General features: G+C 36.2%; 2 protein-coding genes across 2 annotated transcripts; both read left to right on the top strand.

The window, feature by feature from the left end:
* The first annotated feature begins 9,392 nt into the window (after window positions 1-9,392).
* LOC104430353 (TMV resistance protein N-like) lies at window positions 9,393-11,269 on the top strand. The gene is made up of 2 exons (XM_018867064.2): window positions 9,393-10,050; window positions 10,750-11,269. Exons 1-2 carry the CDS (start codon window positions 9,557-9,559, stop codon window positions 11,066-11,068), a joined length of 813 nt encoding a protein of 270 aa, XP_018722609.2. The 5' UTR covers window positions 9,393-9,556; the 3' UTR covers window positions 11,069-11,269.
* A 1,546-nt stretch (window positions 11,270-12,815) lies between these two features.
* On the top strand, window positions 12,816-16,261 carry LOC120293358 (putative disease resistance protein At3g14460). Its single transcript, XM_039312488.1, has 2 exons — window positions 12,816-13,898; window positions 16,073-16,261. Exons 1-2 carry the CDS (start codon window positions 12,870-12,872, stop codon window positions 16,145-16,147), a joined length of 1,104 nt encoding a protein of 367 aa, XP_039168422.1. The 5' UTR covers window positions 12,816-12,869; the 3' UTR covers window positions 16,148-16,261.
* The last annotated feature ends 620 nt before the right edge of the window (window positions 16,262-16,881 follow it).

Here is a 16,881-nt window from a genome sequence, read left to right as displayed (position 1 = left end):
AAAGTTAATAAGATAGTAGTATGAAATAAAAAAAATGAAATAACAAATGGGTTAGTGTTAATTAAACCGTGGGTATGCAAGTGAGCAAAGTGCACCAAAATCGTGCAATTATTCACACACCCAATCATTCCTTTAGGTACATAAATGAAACCCTACACTTATTAATTGGTTCATGCACTTAGTTTGTTTTTACAAACAAACTTCCAACAATCCCCACTTTATTTGTAAAACAAAGATTTCAAAATTAAAATTTTAAAACGGTACATCCAAATTTTCAATAAGATTAATATACATACAAAAAGGTCTCTTTCGAGTTAAATATTTACTTAATGCAAGTATATCAAAGCTCTATCAAAGTGACAAGTAGCTCGGCTTTAAACTTGTACTTTTATGTAATGGAATCGGATATACCGCACATACACTAACCTCTTATTTCAGTGAGAAGTTCTATATTACTGCACTATTATGGCCTTGTGCTTGATTCTGTTTCATGAGCTCTCTAAAAAGCAACCTTCACTTTTGTAAGAAACGGCACCACTTCTAAGCTCATATAGGTGAAGTATCTACCATATGTTTCTGTTACTATTAACACATTACAAGTTTGTACTATACTTCATTAAGAATTCAATCCAACCTACAAAATGTAACAGACAATACTGACTTCTCATATTAGGGCTATGTCAGCATCAAACAATCATATTCAATAACTTGTTGTTACCCATTAAATCTTATAACTAGTGATATTCTAGTAAAATGTCAAGTTACCATTATTGGTGATTTCCATTAAAGGGTTTCAGCCCTATTTCTTGTGAGATCATTATTACCATGTGTTTTGGTAAAGTCTTCGTCAAAGGATCAGCAAGATTATTACTTGACCTCACGTAGACAATTGTTATGGTACCATCTTTAATCAATTGTCTCGCATATTCATGTCTTAGACTAATATGTCTAGACTTACCATTATAAGTGCTATTATAGGCTCTTGCCAAAGTAGCCTGACTATCACAGTGAACAGAAATAGGAGGCATATGATTAGGTCATAATTTGATATCCAACGACAAATTCCTGATCCATTCAACCTCTTTCCCAGTTGCCGCTAAAGCAATAAATTCATATTCCATTATTGAGTGAGTTATACATGTTTGTTTCTTACTTGCCCAAGATACAACATCTCCAGCTAGTGTGAAAATTCATCCAAAAGTGGAACGCTCATCTCCCACACTTGTAATCCAACTAGCATCGGTGTATTCTTCTAATACAGCCGGATAATTATTATAGAATAATCATAAATTTTTAGTTATCTTAAAATAACCAAAAATTCTGGTAATGGCTCTCCAATGTTCTGTACTTGGATTACTAGTATACCTACTCAACTTGCATATAGAATAAGCAATATCGGGTCTAGTACAATGCATCGCCTACAATAAAAACTCTATAGCACTCGCATATTCTAGTTGTGCCACCGCTCTATCAGTATTATAATTTAATTTAATACTGGAATCAAATGGAGTGCTTATTTCCTTGAAACTAAGATGTTGAAATTTATTTAATAACTTTTCAATATAACTACATTGGCTTAAAGAATAACCCCAACTATGCTTCTTAATTTTAATACCTAAGATAGTATCTACTTCACCCAAATCTTTCATTTGAAACATGGAAGTTAGATACTTCTTAGTCTCAATAATTCCAGTCATATTCGTTCCAAAGATAAGCATATCATCAACATACAAGTACACTAAGACACTAGAGTCTTTAGTGAATTTAGAGTATATACACTTATCGGCACTACTGTGGATGAAACCATTTAACAATATAACCGAATTAAATTTTTCATGCCACTGCGTAGGAGCTTACTTAAGCCCATAAAGAGTCTTAATCGATTTACATAATTTCCTTTCATTTCCAGGAAAAACGAAACCCTCCGGTTGTTCCATGTAAATCTCCTCATTTAAGTCTCTATTTAAGAAAGCAATCTTAACATTCATTTGATGAACACAAAGATCATAAATGGAAGCTAGAGCAAAAAGAACTCGAATAGAAATTATACGTGCAACAAGAACATACGTATCAAAAATAATATATTCCTTCTTTTTGTCTATATCCTTTAGCCACAAGTCTAGCCTTAAAAGCTTGAATAGAACTGTCGAATGATATTTTCTTTTAAAAACCTATTTGCACTCAATAGGTTTTGATCCTTTCAGTAAATCTACTAATACCCAAGTATTATTGGACTTAATTGAGTCCATTTAATCATTTACAACTTATTTCCAAAAAGAAGCATCTCTAGAAGACAGAGCATCATCAAAGCTTCTAGGATCATCTTCTAAATTTAATACTAAATGATATTTATTTATTATGTTATTATCTCAATCTTCTTCAATAAGAAAAACATGAGTAATAAAATAAGGACCTAAGTCTTTTAGTTTCCTAGCTCTAGTATTTCTCTTTGGATCAATCATGTCTTAGAATCATTCGTTTCTTTCTCTTGCGAACCTTTTGAGTTTCCAAAGATTTTGAATTATTTTCAATAATTTCAGAACTTGTAAAACATTTATTCTCAAATAATTTAACGTCTCGATTCTACAATGACATTGGACTCTAAATCAAGAAACCTATAAGCTTTATTGTTTTCAGCATACTCAACAAAAACACTTTTGATAACTCTAGGACCGAGCTTTGTTCTCTTAGCATTTGGTACTCGGTAGTATGCCAAACACCCATACACTTTAAGGTATGACAAATTTGGCTTTCTACGTTTCCATACTTCATAAGGGGTTATGTCATTTTTCTTTGAAGGTTAACTATAGCGATAAGTCATACTTCTCCCCAAAGATTAATTGGTAGCTTTGAATTTGAAAGCATACAACTAACCATTTCTCCAAGAGATCGATTTTTCCTTTCAGCCAAACCATTTTATTGTGGAGTATACGGTGCCGAAACTTGATGAATAATACCATGTTCTTCACAAAATGAAGAAAATTCATTTAAGAAATATTCTCCACATCTATCTAATCGTAGAACTTTGATTTTCTTTTCTAATTGATTTTCTACTTCAACCTTATATTTCTTAAACATGATAAATGCTTCATCCTTCAATCTCATGAGATAAACATATAGAAACCTACTGCAATCATCCACAAAGGTAATAAAATACCTTTTACCTCCACGTGTTAGCATACCATTGAATTCACATATATCACTATAAACCAAATCCAAAAATTGAATTTCTTTTAACACTAGGAAATTGTTCCTGGTAAGTTTGGACTTAGCACATATTTCACATTTATCAAATTTGCCATTGAAATTTATCAAGTCTAATTTCTTCATATTCTTCAAATAACGAATATTTATATGTGCCAACCTACTATACCATAAAAATGAAAACTCGACAATATAAGTAGAACTAGTAATATTATTATTGATACTCAGTTGATACATGCCATCATTGGCATAACCCTTTCCAACAAACAGACCATTCTTCGACAAGATAACCTTGTCGGGTTCAAATAAAACCCAAAACCCCCTCGTACAAAGTAAATCAATTGAAACTAGGTTCTTCCTAATTTCGAGTATAAATAACACATTAAGAAGAATAATCTTCTTTTCAGAAGCAAAGTCTATCTCCACCGTGTCTTTTCCAGCAACCTTTGCAAGAGCATTATTCGCCATCAGGACCTCTTGAACATTTGAGTCAACAATCTCCTCAAATTGTTTGAATAGATATTTGTCTTTGCACACATGGACTGTTGCTCTAGAATCTAACCACCAACCGGATTGGACAGTGGTAGAATTAATTTCAGAAATCATAGCCATCGTATCATTAACTTCAAAAATTTTCATGTTCAAAAACATAGTTGAAATTATGGCCACATAATTTTCTTCAACCAGATTTGCATCTGCCTTCACCGTCGTAATGTTCTTGTCCTTTGAAATGCTCTTGCAGTGAATGCATTCATTGGCGTAGTATCTGTGTTTGCCACAGACAAAAGAACAACCATTTTTCTTCTTCTGTGTTCTCTTAAATTTATGTCTGCTTTTTACTTTGAAGTTCTGGCCAATTTTCCGTTTTCTTTCCACAACATTCACCTTGGAATTGTACAAAACACAATTATCATGTAAACATGACTCTTCCTTAATGCGAAGACGTTTCTTTATTTGCTCCAAAGTAAAGTCCTCTGACTTGTGAATCAACATTGTTCCATAGTTTTTCCAACTTTGAGGCAATTTTGCAATAATTGCTCCAACTTGAAAAGCGGAATATCAATCTTGAGGGCACAAATTTAATTCACAAGCACTTGCAATTCATGGACTTGTTCTAGCAATGGTTTAGTATCAATAAATTTGAAATCAAAATACTTTGTGATTAGATATTTGTTGGTACCTTGCTCCTCCGCTTTGTATTTGAATTCTAGTGCATTCCAAATTTCTCTAGCCGACTTCATTTCAGTGAATAAGTCGTATGAGTGATCGGACAGAGTATTCAGAATGTGTCATCGACAAAGTAATTCGTCATCTGCACATTTCTTCTTCTCTTTATTAACCCTCTCAATGGCTTCTGCACTTAGCTGTCCTCCTTCGCTAGTAGGCTTCGGATCTTCTATAGGCACCGAATTAGGATCCAGTATGTAGGAAATCTTCAGAGCAGTGAGTAAGAATATCATCTTGTCCCTTCAGCGAGCAAAGTTGTTCCCATCAAACTGGTCCAGTTTGATCATGTCTTGATTCATGACTTTGATTGTCTTCAACTCCATTGTTGAACAAAATAAATCCTTAAAATTGTTGGGAAAATATGACTTCGAATTGGGTAGAACAATGAATTCGGATTTTTAAAGTACTCAAGTTGGACTTTGAGACGTGATATCACTTTTTTCAAGGATTTGTTTGCACCACAAAGTTGCTAATGGTTACCAGCAAATTTCCTCCAAGATACAACCAAGTCTTAAATGAGAATACTCGATAGCAATTCTAGTATTTCTCTGGGTTCTCTCTAGGAAACAATTGAAAAGATGGCTGCAGTTTTTTTAGAAAGAAGGCTCTCGAAATGATAAAATGATCACACACTTGTTCTTATGAAAACTGACATGTTTATAATATATCTTAAAATATAGGCAACTCTTCGTGAAAGGTTCAAAGCGAACAAATGTATCCTTTCGAAAATTGCCCAGATGAACAAAGGCGTCAATTTAGAAGAAATTGAAAAAACAAACAATTGCAAACCTTCGGGAAAATTTGCAAACTGAACGAGTATATTTTCCAAAGATTGTCTTGAAAAGACATAAACAAAAATTTGGAATAATAAAAAAATATTATAATTATTTTTTTAATAAATAAAATTTCGATTTTTTTAATTTCCGAAAATTCTCAATAAACAAAAATAACCTTTGAATTGATTAAAGTTAATAAGATAACCATATGAAAGAAAAATAAAATAACAAATGAGTTAATGCTAATCAAACCGCGGGCATGTAATCGTGCAAAGTGCGCCAAATAATCATGCACCCGCATGCGGGTATGGTGGGGTCTAGCCCACACCCAATCATTCTTTTATGTACACAAAAGAAACCCCACACTTATTAATTGGTCCACTTCCTCCCACTTTTCCTATGTGGGATAAGGAAAAAAAACGCACTTAGTTTGTTTTTTACAAACAAACTTCCAACAAAATTAGTTGAATCTAGTGTTTTTGAAGATGTTTGCACCCAGTCGCAGGTTCGAATAAAGATATATAGTTAGAAAGTTCAAACTTTAGCCGCAGATGTTTTATGTGTTATGGGAGGGGGGTTATGTGAAATTAGCGCACATACTTGGGCTGAAGGACCGAAGGGTTACGTCGAGATAGGAAGCAATTGTTCATGACAGGTTTGGTTTTAGTCCGACCTCTGATTTTGTTCATTTTGTATTGACTTATCTTTTATAAATTTCACGAGGTGCTCTTCACAAAATTCATCCCTTTTTGGCTATTCTATGACATACTTTAATTTCAGAATTTTTGGACTATGTATGACAAAAAAAAAATTGAAAAACTTTGGAATTCAAAAAATATTTTTGGACTCACTACACCGACCTCTCCTCATTTTCCATTTTCCATAGATATTTTGGTCCAGTGTTCAAAAATGAAACCTTCATGAAAGTTATAGAATACATCCTAGGCTACCACATATTAAATTTTCATAATTTTTCGGTCTATTTGGATAGTGTTTTCCATCTCAACTGCATTCTGTAAAATGTTACTGTTTTGGACCCGGCTTACAAAAATTATTTTGAACTATAGAAGATGAATTGGACTTTGAGTCCTCATGAAAAATGTCCTTCTAGGTCCTGACTACCTCATATTAAAGTTTCATAATTTTTTAAACCCGTTTACCTAGACAATAACTTCCATATCTAAAGGTGTGCAAAATGCCTTATAGGGCTAGTTTAAGTCCTAGGATGCAGAAATATTTTGACAGCTCATCTAACATCGGCAAGAGTGAGTTTATATTAGTCTAGTGGATAAAAATTATTGATGGTTCATTTGATACATGCTTGAGTCCCTCAATAGTAGTGATGTCAACATGCTTTTTAAATTGAATTGTAAAATTACTACATCATGATATGGAGGTGTGACTAAGAATGTCGTCGGTCCTTGGGACGATAATGCCTGGGTTGTAGTAGGGATGTCTGAGGGGCATAACACGGTTCCTCTAGATGGTTGGGGGTGTAACACAGTTCCCCAGATGTCCTCGCAATGCCATGGGTGTGAGATGCCTGGAGGGCTAACTAGGTTCCTCCGGATGCTTGGGGGATGTAACACGATTTCCCCAGATGTCCTTGCAATGCCAAATAAGTGTGAGAAGCCTAGAGGGTGACGGGGTTCCTTGGATGATGATAGCAGTAGAAAATTCCTATTGAATATAACCTTGGTACATAAATTGAGTAATACTTTTGCTAATCTATTATATTATTTTGAAAAAGGTTCTCAAGTAAGTTGATGATTGCGATAATTTATGCTGAAGCTTTCTTTGCCAGTATGGTGATCGATTCGTGTAGTATAGACTAGTAGCTCTTTTGCTTGCTGGGTTTAAACTCACTAATTGTTGAGTTCATCTTTTCATATCAATAGAATGTTGGGTTTAAACTCATGTAGTATAGACTAGTAGCTCTTTTACTTGCCTCCCCTATGCTACGTTGCGGGGTGCCAATTGACTTCATGTCAGAGGAAAGCATGATTTTTGGAGCTGGGAATATTTTGACAGAGTCAAGGGCCTAGGTTAGACAACCACATGTACGGTTAGGTTGGGATAGGGCGACTGACTTGTAGGACGGTGTAGTCAGTAGTACTAACCTTTTATTCCCTAGCATCCCCAACCGGTCATCTAACATATACACATAAATAAGAAATGAAGTTGTTCCATCTACCTAGGATTTCTTTAGTTCTTTATGCTCTCGCATGCTTAAGAAAAAGCTTAACAAAAAGATAAATGTGCTAGTAGTTCCACATTAGTTATTACGTGCTGGGGTCATCACATTTAGAACCTACATGTTGGAACAGGTTCCCTAATTTTTGGAAGATGAATTTGTCCATTTTTTAAGGTCTCAAAGGCGTGCAGAACCGGTCTGGTTCTTAAGTTCTCAGTTCTACTCTAAAACCATGCTCACCCTCACCCTGCACTTGTTTAGCACTTGTTTAGAGAGCTGAACAATCTTGCTATTTTCCCAGTTTGCGTTATGTCGGCCATTAGTTAGCCACATCTTCAGTGTATGTCTTTCTCATCGACCAATAGGATTTGATTTGATGGTCTTCGTCGCCAAAAATTTATGATATCTGTTACGACCATATTATGTTCACATATCAGAAATGTTATCTGAAAGCCCACGCGTTCCATGACCAATATTTAATATACCCCGCTTGTTATTTGACGGGTTCGTTTTCTGAATGCCACTGAACTTTCCATCATTTGTTGCAGGTATTGTAAACGTTTTTAAAGTGAAAATAACAATCAGTGAGGAAGGACAGTCTTGCAAGAAATTGAGCTGTTCTTGTGCGTGGAATCCGCGTTCCCCAAAATCTATTCCCCCAACTAACATTTTTATAATCGCATCTACTAATACCATAACAACATACCCCTCAAATAATTGACAACGCGGTTTCATCTTCTGTATTAAGTCTCAATAATCTCATTCATCGGAGATTTGCTAAGCTTAGAGAGAGAGATCGATTTAGATCTGCCAAGCTAACAAACAGCTGCTATGACAAGCTCAAATGCAGGAATGTTGTTCGGAAGCGAGTATCAAGTATTCCTAAGCTTTAGAGGACCCGACACTCGCATTGGATTCACAGATTGCCTCTACCGTAGCTTGACCAATGTTGGAATCCGAGTCTTCCGAGACAACAAAGAGGTTCGTGTTGGTGAAAGGATCGATGGATCACTTTAGCGTGCAATCGACAAGTCCAGGATCTACATACCCATCTTCTCTCATACCTATGCTTCGAGCCAATGGTGCCTCCATGAGCTTGCACAGATTGTGACAAACACCAACAAATTAGAAGGTAATAAAGAGATCCTACCTATTTTCTTCGACGTGGAACCTAATGATGTTAAGCTGAAAACTCCACATGTATAGTTAGGTTGGGATAGGGCAACCGACTTGTAGGACGGTGTAGTCAGTAGTACTAACCTTTTATTCCCTAGCATCCCCAACTGGTCGTCTATCATATATACATAAGAAATGAAGTTGTTCCATCTACCCTAGGATTTCTTTAGTTCTTTATGCTTTCGCATGCTTAAGAAAAAGCTTAACAAAAAGATAAATGTGCTAGTAGTTTCACATTAGTTATTATGTGCTGGGGTCATCACATTTAGAACCTACATGTTGGAACAGGTTCCCTAATTTTTGGAAGATGAATTTGTCCATTTTTTGAGGTCTCAAAGGCGTGCAGAACCGGTCTGGTTCTTAAGTTCTCAGTTCTACTCTAAAACCATGCTCACCCTCACCCTGCACTTGTTTAGAGAGCTGAACAATCTTGCTATTTTCCCAGTTTGCGTTATGTCGGCCATTAGTTAGCCACATCTTCAGTGTATGTCTTTCTCATCGACCAATAGGATTTGATTTGATGGTCTTCGTCGCCAAAAATTTATGTTATCTGTTACGACCATATTATGTTCACATATCAGAAATGTTATCTGAAAACCCACCCGTTCCATGACCAATATTTAATATACCCCGCTTGTTATTTGACGGGTTCGTTTTCTGAATGCCACTGACCTTTCCATCATTTGTTGCAGGTATTGTAAACGTTTTTTAAAGTGAAAATAACAATCAGTGAGGAAGGACAGTCTTGCAAGAAATTGAGCTGTTCTTGTGCGTGGAATCCGCGTTCCCCAAAAATCTATTCCCCCAACTAACATTTTTATAATCGCATCTACTAATACGATAACAACATACCCCTCAAATAATTGACAACTCGGTTTTATCTTCTGTACAAGTCTCAATAATCTCATTCGTCGGATATTTGCTAAGCTGAGAGAGAGAGAGATCGATTTAGATCCCGCCAAGTTAACAAACAGCTGCTATGGCGAGCTCAAATGCAGGAATGTTGTCCGGAAGCGAGTATCAAGTATTCCTAAGCTTTAGAGGACCCGACACTCGCATTGGATTCACCGATTGCCTCTACCGTAGCTTGATCAATGTTGGAATCCAAGTCTTCCGAGACAATGAAGAGGTTCATGTTGGTGAAAGGATCAATGGATCGCTTCAGCATGCAATCAACAAGTGCAGGATCTACATACCCATTTTCTCTCATACCTACGCTTCGAGCCAATGGTGCCTCCATGAGCTTGCACAGATTGTGACAAACACCAACAAATCGGAAGGTAATAAAGAGATCCTACCTATTTTCTTCGATGTGGAACCTGACGATGTTAAGCTGAAGACTCCATTGTATCGAGATGCCATATTCAATTTGAAGCGTGAGAAGAAATTGAGCAATGGGCAAGTACTTGTGTGGAGAGAGGCTCTCGTGGAGGTTGCTGCGATCAAAGGATGGGAAGTGAAGAATTATGAAGGGTAAGCTAACTCCTTTCAAGTCGCTTGTTCCCAATTTAACATTTAATCATAGATGTGACAATTCCAGTATAATTTTTATTGGTAAAAAAATTCCAGTACAATTGTGGTGGAACTGCTGGTATAGCATTACGAAATGATGAACATATACTACGTTCGTCAAAAAAATGTGAAACTGCTTAACAAGGTTGTCTTATATAATGGGTGAATACTGATATTAATAGCTAACGTAGCTAAATTAAGATTTGATTGTGGGCAGTGGGAGGAAAAAGAACGGCTTAATGAAATTCCATGCACATTTTTATCTAAACATTTAATCTTTCAATTTTCTAAAATTTCTCCTCTCTAAACACGATGCTCAACTTCTACGGTCGTTGCTCCAACATAATTCACAAAATATTAATGTCAAATATATAAATATTTTTACAACTGTTTTGCGCGAAAGTTATCAACATCATCCCAAGATTCCTCACCTCATATTGGAATGAAGTCAACTGGCATACATTACCAAGTGCATTCTACGGTCGTTGCTCGAACATAATTCACAAAATTTCTGTGTGGAATGACGTCTATGCCCAATATTGACTCTTAGAAAATCACTTCTAGATTGTTAAGTCTCAGAATTTATCCTATCATCACTTCTAGCTAGGTAATTGTGATTTCGCGTTTTACCCCTGCTAAAATGGTTTTTCATTGTGACAGCCAGGGTGAACTGATCAATTTTATAGTTGAGGAGGTCGTGGAAAAGCTAAAGACGAAACATAGATCGATTACTGAACATTTAGTAGGAATTGATGATCGAGTAGAAGCAGTAAACAAATTATTAGACATTGGTTCCGGTGGTGTGCGACTCATTAAAATTTATGGTATGGGGGGTATTGGTAAAACAACTCTTGCCAAGGCTGTCTTTAATCAACTCTCTTCTCATTTTGGACATAATTGTTGTTTCCTTGAGGATGTTCAAGATAAGTCATCAAGAAGTGATGGTTTAGTTGGGTTGCAAAAAAAATTTACTATATGAAATCGGCGTTCATGGAGGAACGAGGACCATTGACAATATCGAATACGGAATGCAGAGGATTGGAGAAGCACTTTCCAATAAGAAAGTCCTTATTGTACTTGATAATGTTGATGACAGTGAACAAGTGAAGTACTTAGTTGGAAATGGTACTTTGTATTCAGGATCCAGAATAATGATTACAACTCGAAATAAAGATGATCTACGAACAAAGTATCAGATTTTAGATTATGAAATGGAGGTGATGAGTGATGATCATGCGCTTGAGCTTTTTAGTAGGCATGCATTTAATAGAGACTCTCCTTCATACTATAAGGATCTTTCAAGATCAATCGTATCTCTCCGGGAGACTTCCTTTGGCTCTTGAAGTAATTGGTTTGTTCCTCTCCCACCACAAGACGAAAGAAGTATGGGAAGAGACATGGAACAAATTAAAGAAAGCACCTCACGAAAATGTTTTTTGAGTGTTGAAGATTAATTATGATGCCTTAACTAATGCCCAAAAACAAATTTTCCTTGATATTGCATGCTTTTTTATTGGTGAGGATAAGACGAGTGCAATTTACGCGTGGAAAGATTGTGAGATTTTCCTGCATACTGCACTTAGTGTCCTCATTAACAGGTCTTTAGTAATTTTGGAGAATCATAAGTTTTGGATGCATGATCAGCTCAGAGATCTTGGAAGGGAGATTGTTAATCAAGAAAATCGAACAAATCCTGGAGAGCGAAGTCGGATGTGGATTTGCAAGGAGATCCTTCATGCAATAGAAACAAATGAGGTAAAGCAATTCTTGAGAGAACTAATAGTTTCTCTAGTAGAAGATCCTCTATGTTGCACTTGGATGCTCTTTTTTCTTTTGCCCATTTTAATACTTTCCTCTTAAATAGGTTACTAAATACCACTATCTTCTTGCTTTAATTTGTAGATGAAGAAGAATGTTGAAGCACTGGATCTTGATCTACCCAAAAATCATCCTGAGGTCATTATTAGAAGCAAAATGATTGGAAAGTTTAAACATCTAAAGTACCTCAAGCTAAATGGGGAACCCTTGTTGGTAACCTAGGGAACCATCTTACCCAGCTAAGATGGATTTTTGGAGTCATCCTTCCCCAAACTCTAATCCAACCAATATGCACTTAAAGAATGTGGTTGTCCTTCAATTTTCAGACAATGACTTCATAGTTGATTCGAAACTACTGAGCTTCATCAAGGTGTGATATATTTTTTCCTATTCTATTTTTGATAGTAATAATTGATTGTTCATCCATTGACTATTGCATTAATTGTGACAGATGGCCAAAAAAATGAAAGTTCTTTCTCTTAAAAGTTGTAAAAGAATAACTAGAACACTAGACTTCTCCAGATGCCTGAATTTAGAGAGGCTTGCTTTCGAAGATTGTTCCAATTTGGAGAAAATTGACGTCTCGTTGGGAAGTTGAAGCATCTGATTGGCTTGAAGATTTTCTTTGCCATTGTCTTCAAAATTTGCCTGAAGAAATTGGGGACCTAATGAATTTGGAGCACTTCATTGTACAACAATGTCATAAAGTGAAGAAACTCCTAGATTCCATATGGAAGTTGAAGTCATTATGTGAGTTGCACTTTTCAACCGATCCTACTCTTGATTCAGAAAAACTATGGGAGTTACCTAGTGCTGTTGAAAAGCTTCAAAATTTGGAAACACTTCAAGTCAATAGTCCCTATTTAAAAGGTCAACTTTTTCCCGAAATCGGAAGATTGTACTGCCTAAAAATTCTAAATCTATCACGTACTAGGGTTAGTGAAGTTCTAGAGACCATTAGCATGCTTCCTTGCTTGCAAAGATTGGAATTGCTGGCTTGTCATCAAATTCAAAAGTTGCCGATGCTCCCAATTAGTTTAACCCACCTACAATTTGAATCCGCATTGTTGCGAGTAATCCCAGATCTCTCAAACTTGACTAATTTGGTTGAGCTGTATCTAGATGATGGAGGAGAAAGAGGTAAACATTGTACTGGTGGGTTTTCGTGGATTGAGAGGTTATCCAAGCTGACTAAATTGAGCTTGAGACTTAACCATGTTAGATCTGCCATTCATATGGAAACTTTTCCGCAACTTCCCTCATCTCTACAAAATCTAGGTCTCAGTGATATTCGTCAAATCGAGTCACTATGTCCGAACATGAGAAATCTGTTACATCTATATCTCTCTAGAATTCAGAGGCAGGTATTTGAATTCGATGGGCTTCAACTTCTACATTTGAGGGAGTTGTCAGTGCAAGAGTGTTTCATCCTCAAGAGACTTAGGCTATCAAGCATGAGGAAGCTAAAAGACGTACGGGTGAGCCTTTGCTCTTCGCTAGATCGGATCCAATTTCCTTGGGTGTTCGATTCACTGGAGGCATTGTCTATTGGAGGTTGCAAATCCTTGAAATGGATAGTTTATGTGAAGGAAACTGGACAGGATAATAGTGAATATGCTAATGAGTTGATTACTTCCGAAGCGAGAGTAATCCTTCCATCAAGAGCCTTGAATAAGTTGCAAAGTTTCATGCTGTCGAATTGCCGGCAAATACACGAGATTCAAATTGTTGGTACGTTTGAAGTGTTGGAATGCTTCGAGGTTCGTGATTGTCCTTCACTGGAAAGTCTTGGTGGTTTGTCAAACTCAAAGAACCTTCAGCATTTATGCATCGGCGAAAACAATGCGCTCCGGGATATCGAAGGCCTCAAGTGCGGATCCTCGGAAAGTTTGATTGATGTATTGAGCACCAAATTGCCAATTCATTGCCACATAAAAATCTTTGGCGGCACGAAGATCTTCGAGGGCACCCTCGAGTCCTGCAAGCACCAGGTGAGTCTGATTGAACCTTCTCTCTCTCGCATAGTTAAAATTTGATTAAGTAATAAGAGAGATTGGGTATTTCAGTTTGCTTAAGTTATCGGACCAATAAAGACGTCGTCGACAAACAAAGATGCATTCGAATTGATCTCACTTGTTCTAACACCGATCTAAATTTTGGCACACTTGCAAGTTTTATCTTCCCGATTGTGTTTTCTGTATTTTTCTTTTTTTTCTTTTTCTACTTTTCGTTTTTTATTTCCGTTCCGTCCATGAGAAAGCCAGAAAATTTTACATATGCTAGGGGAAAAGGTCAATTGGTATCAAAATAAGTGGAAGAAACTCATTAATCTAAAAAATGTCATCGCTCAGTTTCTTCTTATTAAGAAAGTGCATTTTAAAGTTTCATGTCTAACGAGTGAATTTGTTTAGATAACTTCGGTTTTGACTCGAACTAATATTGATTTCTTATTTATTCTATTTTTATGAAGACACGATTGGTACTTTGTGATTTTCATAGTTAAGATAGGAAGCTAAAAGAAGACAATTTGGTGATTTTCTTAGGGCATAACTCACGTGGTCCACCAACTTAACTCAGGTGGAGTAAAGTTATTTTCTTATATTTATTTTATTTTTTGTTATGGAGGATGATTCCTTGTTTTCTACTCCTACAACACTTTTACTCAATCATGTATGATGTACATAAAAACTTGCTAATTGAATTGATAAGTATCATCAAAGCAGGTTTTTAAGGCTGTGATCTATAGAAACTTGACTAGATAAAATGTATGCATGCATGGAGAAGAAAAGTGCAAGTGCCATAAATTTTGCATGGCGTTCACTTGAGTTCCACAATTTTTTTTCTTCACTTAGGTGCTATATCGAAGTAAAATCGATCATTCAAGTGCCATTTCCGAAAAATCATGATTTTTTTTTAATTTTTATTTTGTTCTTGAATTTTTTTGTTTTCTTTTTTTTTTTCCTTTTTTAGGGCCAGCAAGAATAAAAATAATTAAAATATTAAAAAATTACCCCATGTTAGTGCCAGTGAAGCCACATAAGACAATCGGTGTCTAGGTCAGATTCTTCGGCAAAGCAAATCACCTAGCATAGTTGACGTTGAATCTAAAGGATCTACTGCTTGATAGATACCTTTAGTAGCTAATCTTCTATATAGTACAATGGCATTTAAGTAATCAATTTTTTAAATTTGTAACACTCAGATAATCGATTTTTCAAATTTATGGCACTTAAGTGAATAAAAAAAAATGTTATACCCTTCAAGTGAGCGTTATACGAAAATTATGACACTTGCATTATTCTTTCCCAACGTATGCATGTACAATTTCAAATAGTGGAGAAACTGCTGGTCAATAAACAACAAAGAAAGAGGGAAGAGGAGGAAGGCAGGCTTTGTCTACTTGATTTCACTAAGAGAATTGCCAATTGGATGATTTGTGGTTAATATGATGAGGCTTTCTGAACCATTCTCTCTCTTTCTTTTAGGTGTTCTTGATGCAATCATCCACAAACTTGAATTCAAGTTTTTAGGCAGACCAGTAACAACTGTGGGAAATCGAAAACAATCAAACAACCTAGTATTAAAATTTTCAATTATTCTCCTTTCGTGTTTCCTCATTTTCTTTCCTTTTTTTTTTTTGGTTTTGCTTTTTGGTTCTTGTTTCCTTTTTCGTATATGAGAAAGTCCCATATTTGTAGCAAGTCTGTGAAACAAAGTAAGTTTTTATCAGAAATCATTGAAAGCCCTTCAATGTCCAGAAGAAACGTACTGAATAGCTCGAAGTCTCATTAGAATATTCCTGTCATTTGATACGGAGCGAATTGTTTAGTTGAGCGTATTTTTTATTTAATATACTCCACCTATATGTCGATGTCTTACTAATTACTTTTTCTGTGTGGGGATGAGTTTGGTCACTTATGATTTCAACAGCAAAGATAGAGCATTAAAAGAATCGGATGCTTATGCACAACTTGAAACAATTTTGCCAACGGGGTGTTGCAAGAACACGGCTTACACGGTCCACCTATGCCACTAATCAAGGAACTAATGTCCTTGATGGAATTCAGTTTAAACTGGATGTGTATGTGGAGTGGGTTGTGCGTTCCAAAAGCACATAAATACTCATTTAATATTTTAGAGTTTCATTAAAAGCCACTTTAAACAGGTACAGAAGCAGAGAAGGCTGAACTTCAACACTTTTATCCACTGCATCCTCCCCTGTTTTTTCCGGCTTGATTAAGAAGCCGCCTCAAACTGGAATTAGAGCAGAGGAGAAGGCTGGGGAGAGTGTTGTTCTGATGCAAGAAGTTCAGCAGATTGTGATGTCGATATTGCTGGTGAAGATGGCAAGCTGGCCAGAACCAGAGAGGTCCCTCTCTGAAAGAAGCTAAAGAGGACGCTCGCCATCAAGTCAGAACGAAGTTGGCTGAAAGCAGAGGTAGAGAGTGCAGAAACACTCGAAATGCAATGGAGGGTATACTTGTCCATTTTAGTGATTAATGCCAATGGCGTCTAGCAAAGCAAACCCAGAAGATGTCACCGTTGGCTGGGAACAAAGATCACCTTGTCTGTACTGTATTTGTGGCCTATTTTCTCTTGCCTAGATGCCATTTCTTTCTATAATTAGTGTTTGCTTTTAGGGCTCGGGCTTTGGCTCCTAAACCAATTCGCAATTAAGCAAATGTGGTCGTTCTTCAATTTTTGGCCTATGACCTCATAAATGATTCAAAACTGCGGAGCTTAATCAAGGTGTTTATGCTGCTTCTTCTTCTTCTTTTTCCTATTCTATATAACTAATATGCAATCCTTCATCTTTTGGCTGTGAAATCGAAAGTTCTTTCTCTTTTATGGGACTTCCCAAGATGCTTGTTTTAGAGAGCCTTGCTTTCCATCAATGTCCCGATTTGAGGAAAATTGATAGCTTTATTGAGAAGTTGACGTATTCGATTTGAACATCAAGAAATGTCTACTTGG

Source organism: Eucalyptus grandis, chromosome 5 (assembly GCF_016545825.1).
Source record: "Eucalyptus grandis isolate ANBG69807.140 chromosome 5, ASM1654582v1, whole genome shotgun sequence".
NCBI lineage: Eukaryota > Viridiplantae > Streptophyta > Magnoliopsida > Myrtales > Myrtaceae > Eucalyptus > Eucalyptus grandis.
The sequence above is the reverse complement of the archived record's forward strand: the minus strand, read 5'-3'. Positions and strand labels throughout refer to the sequence as shown.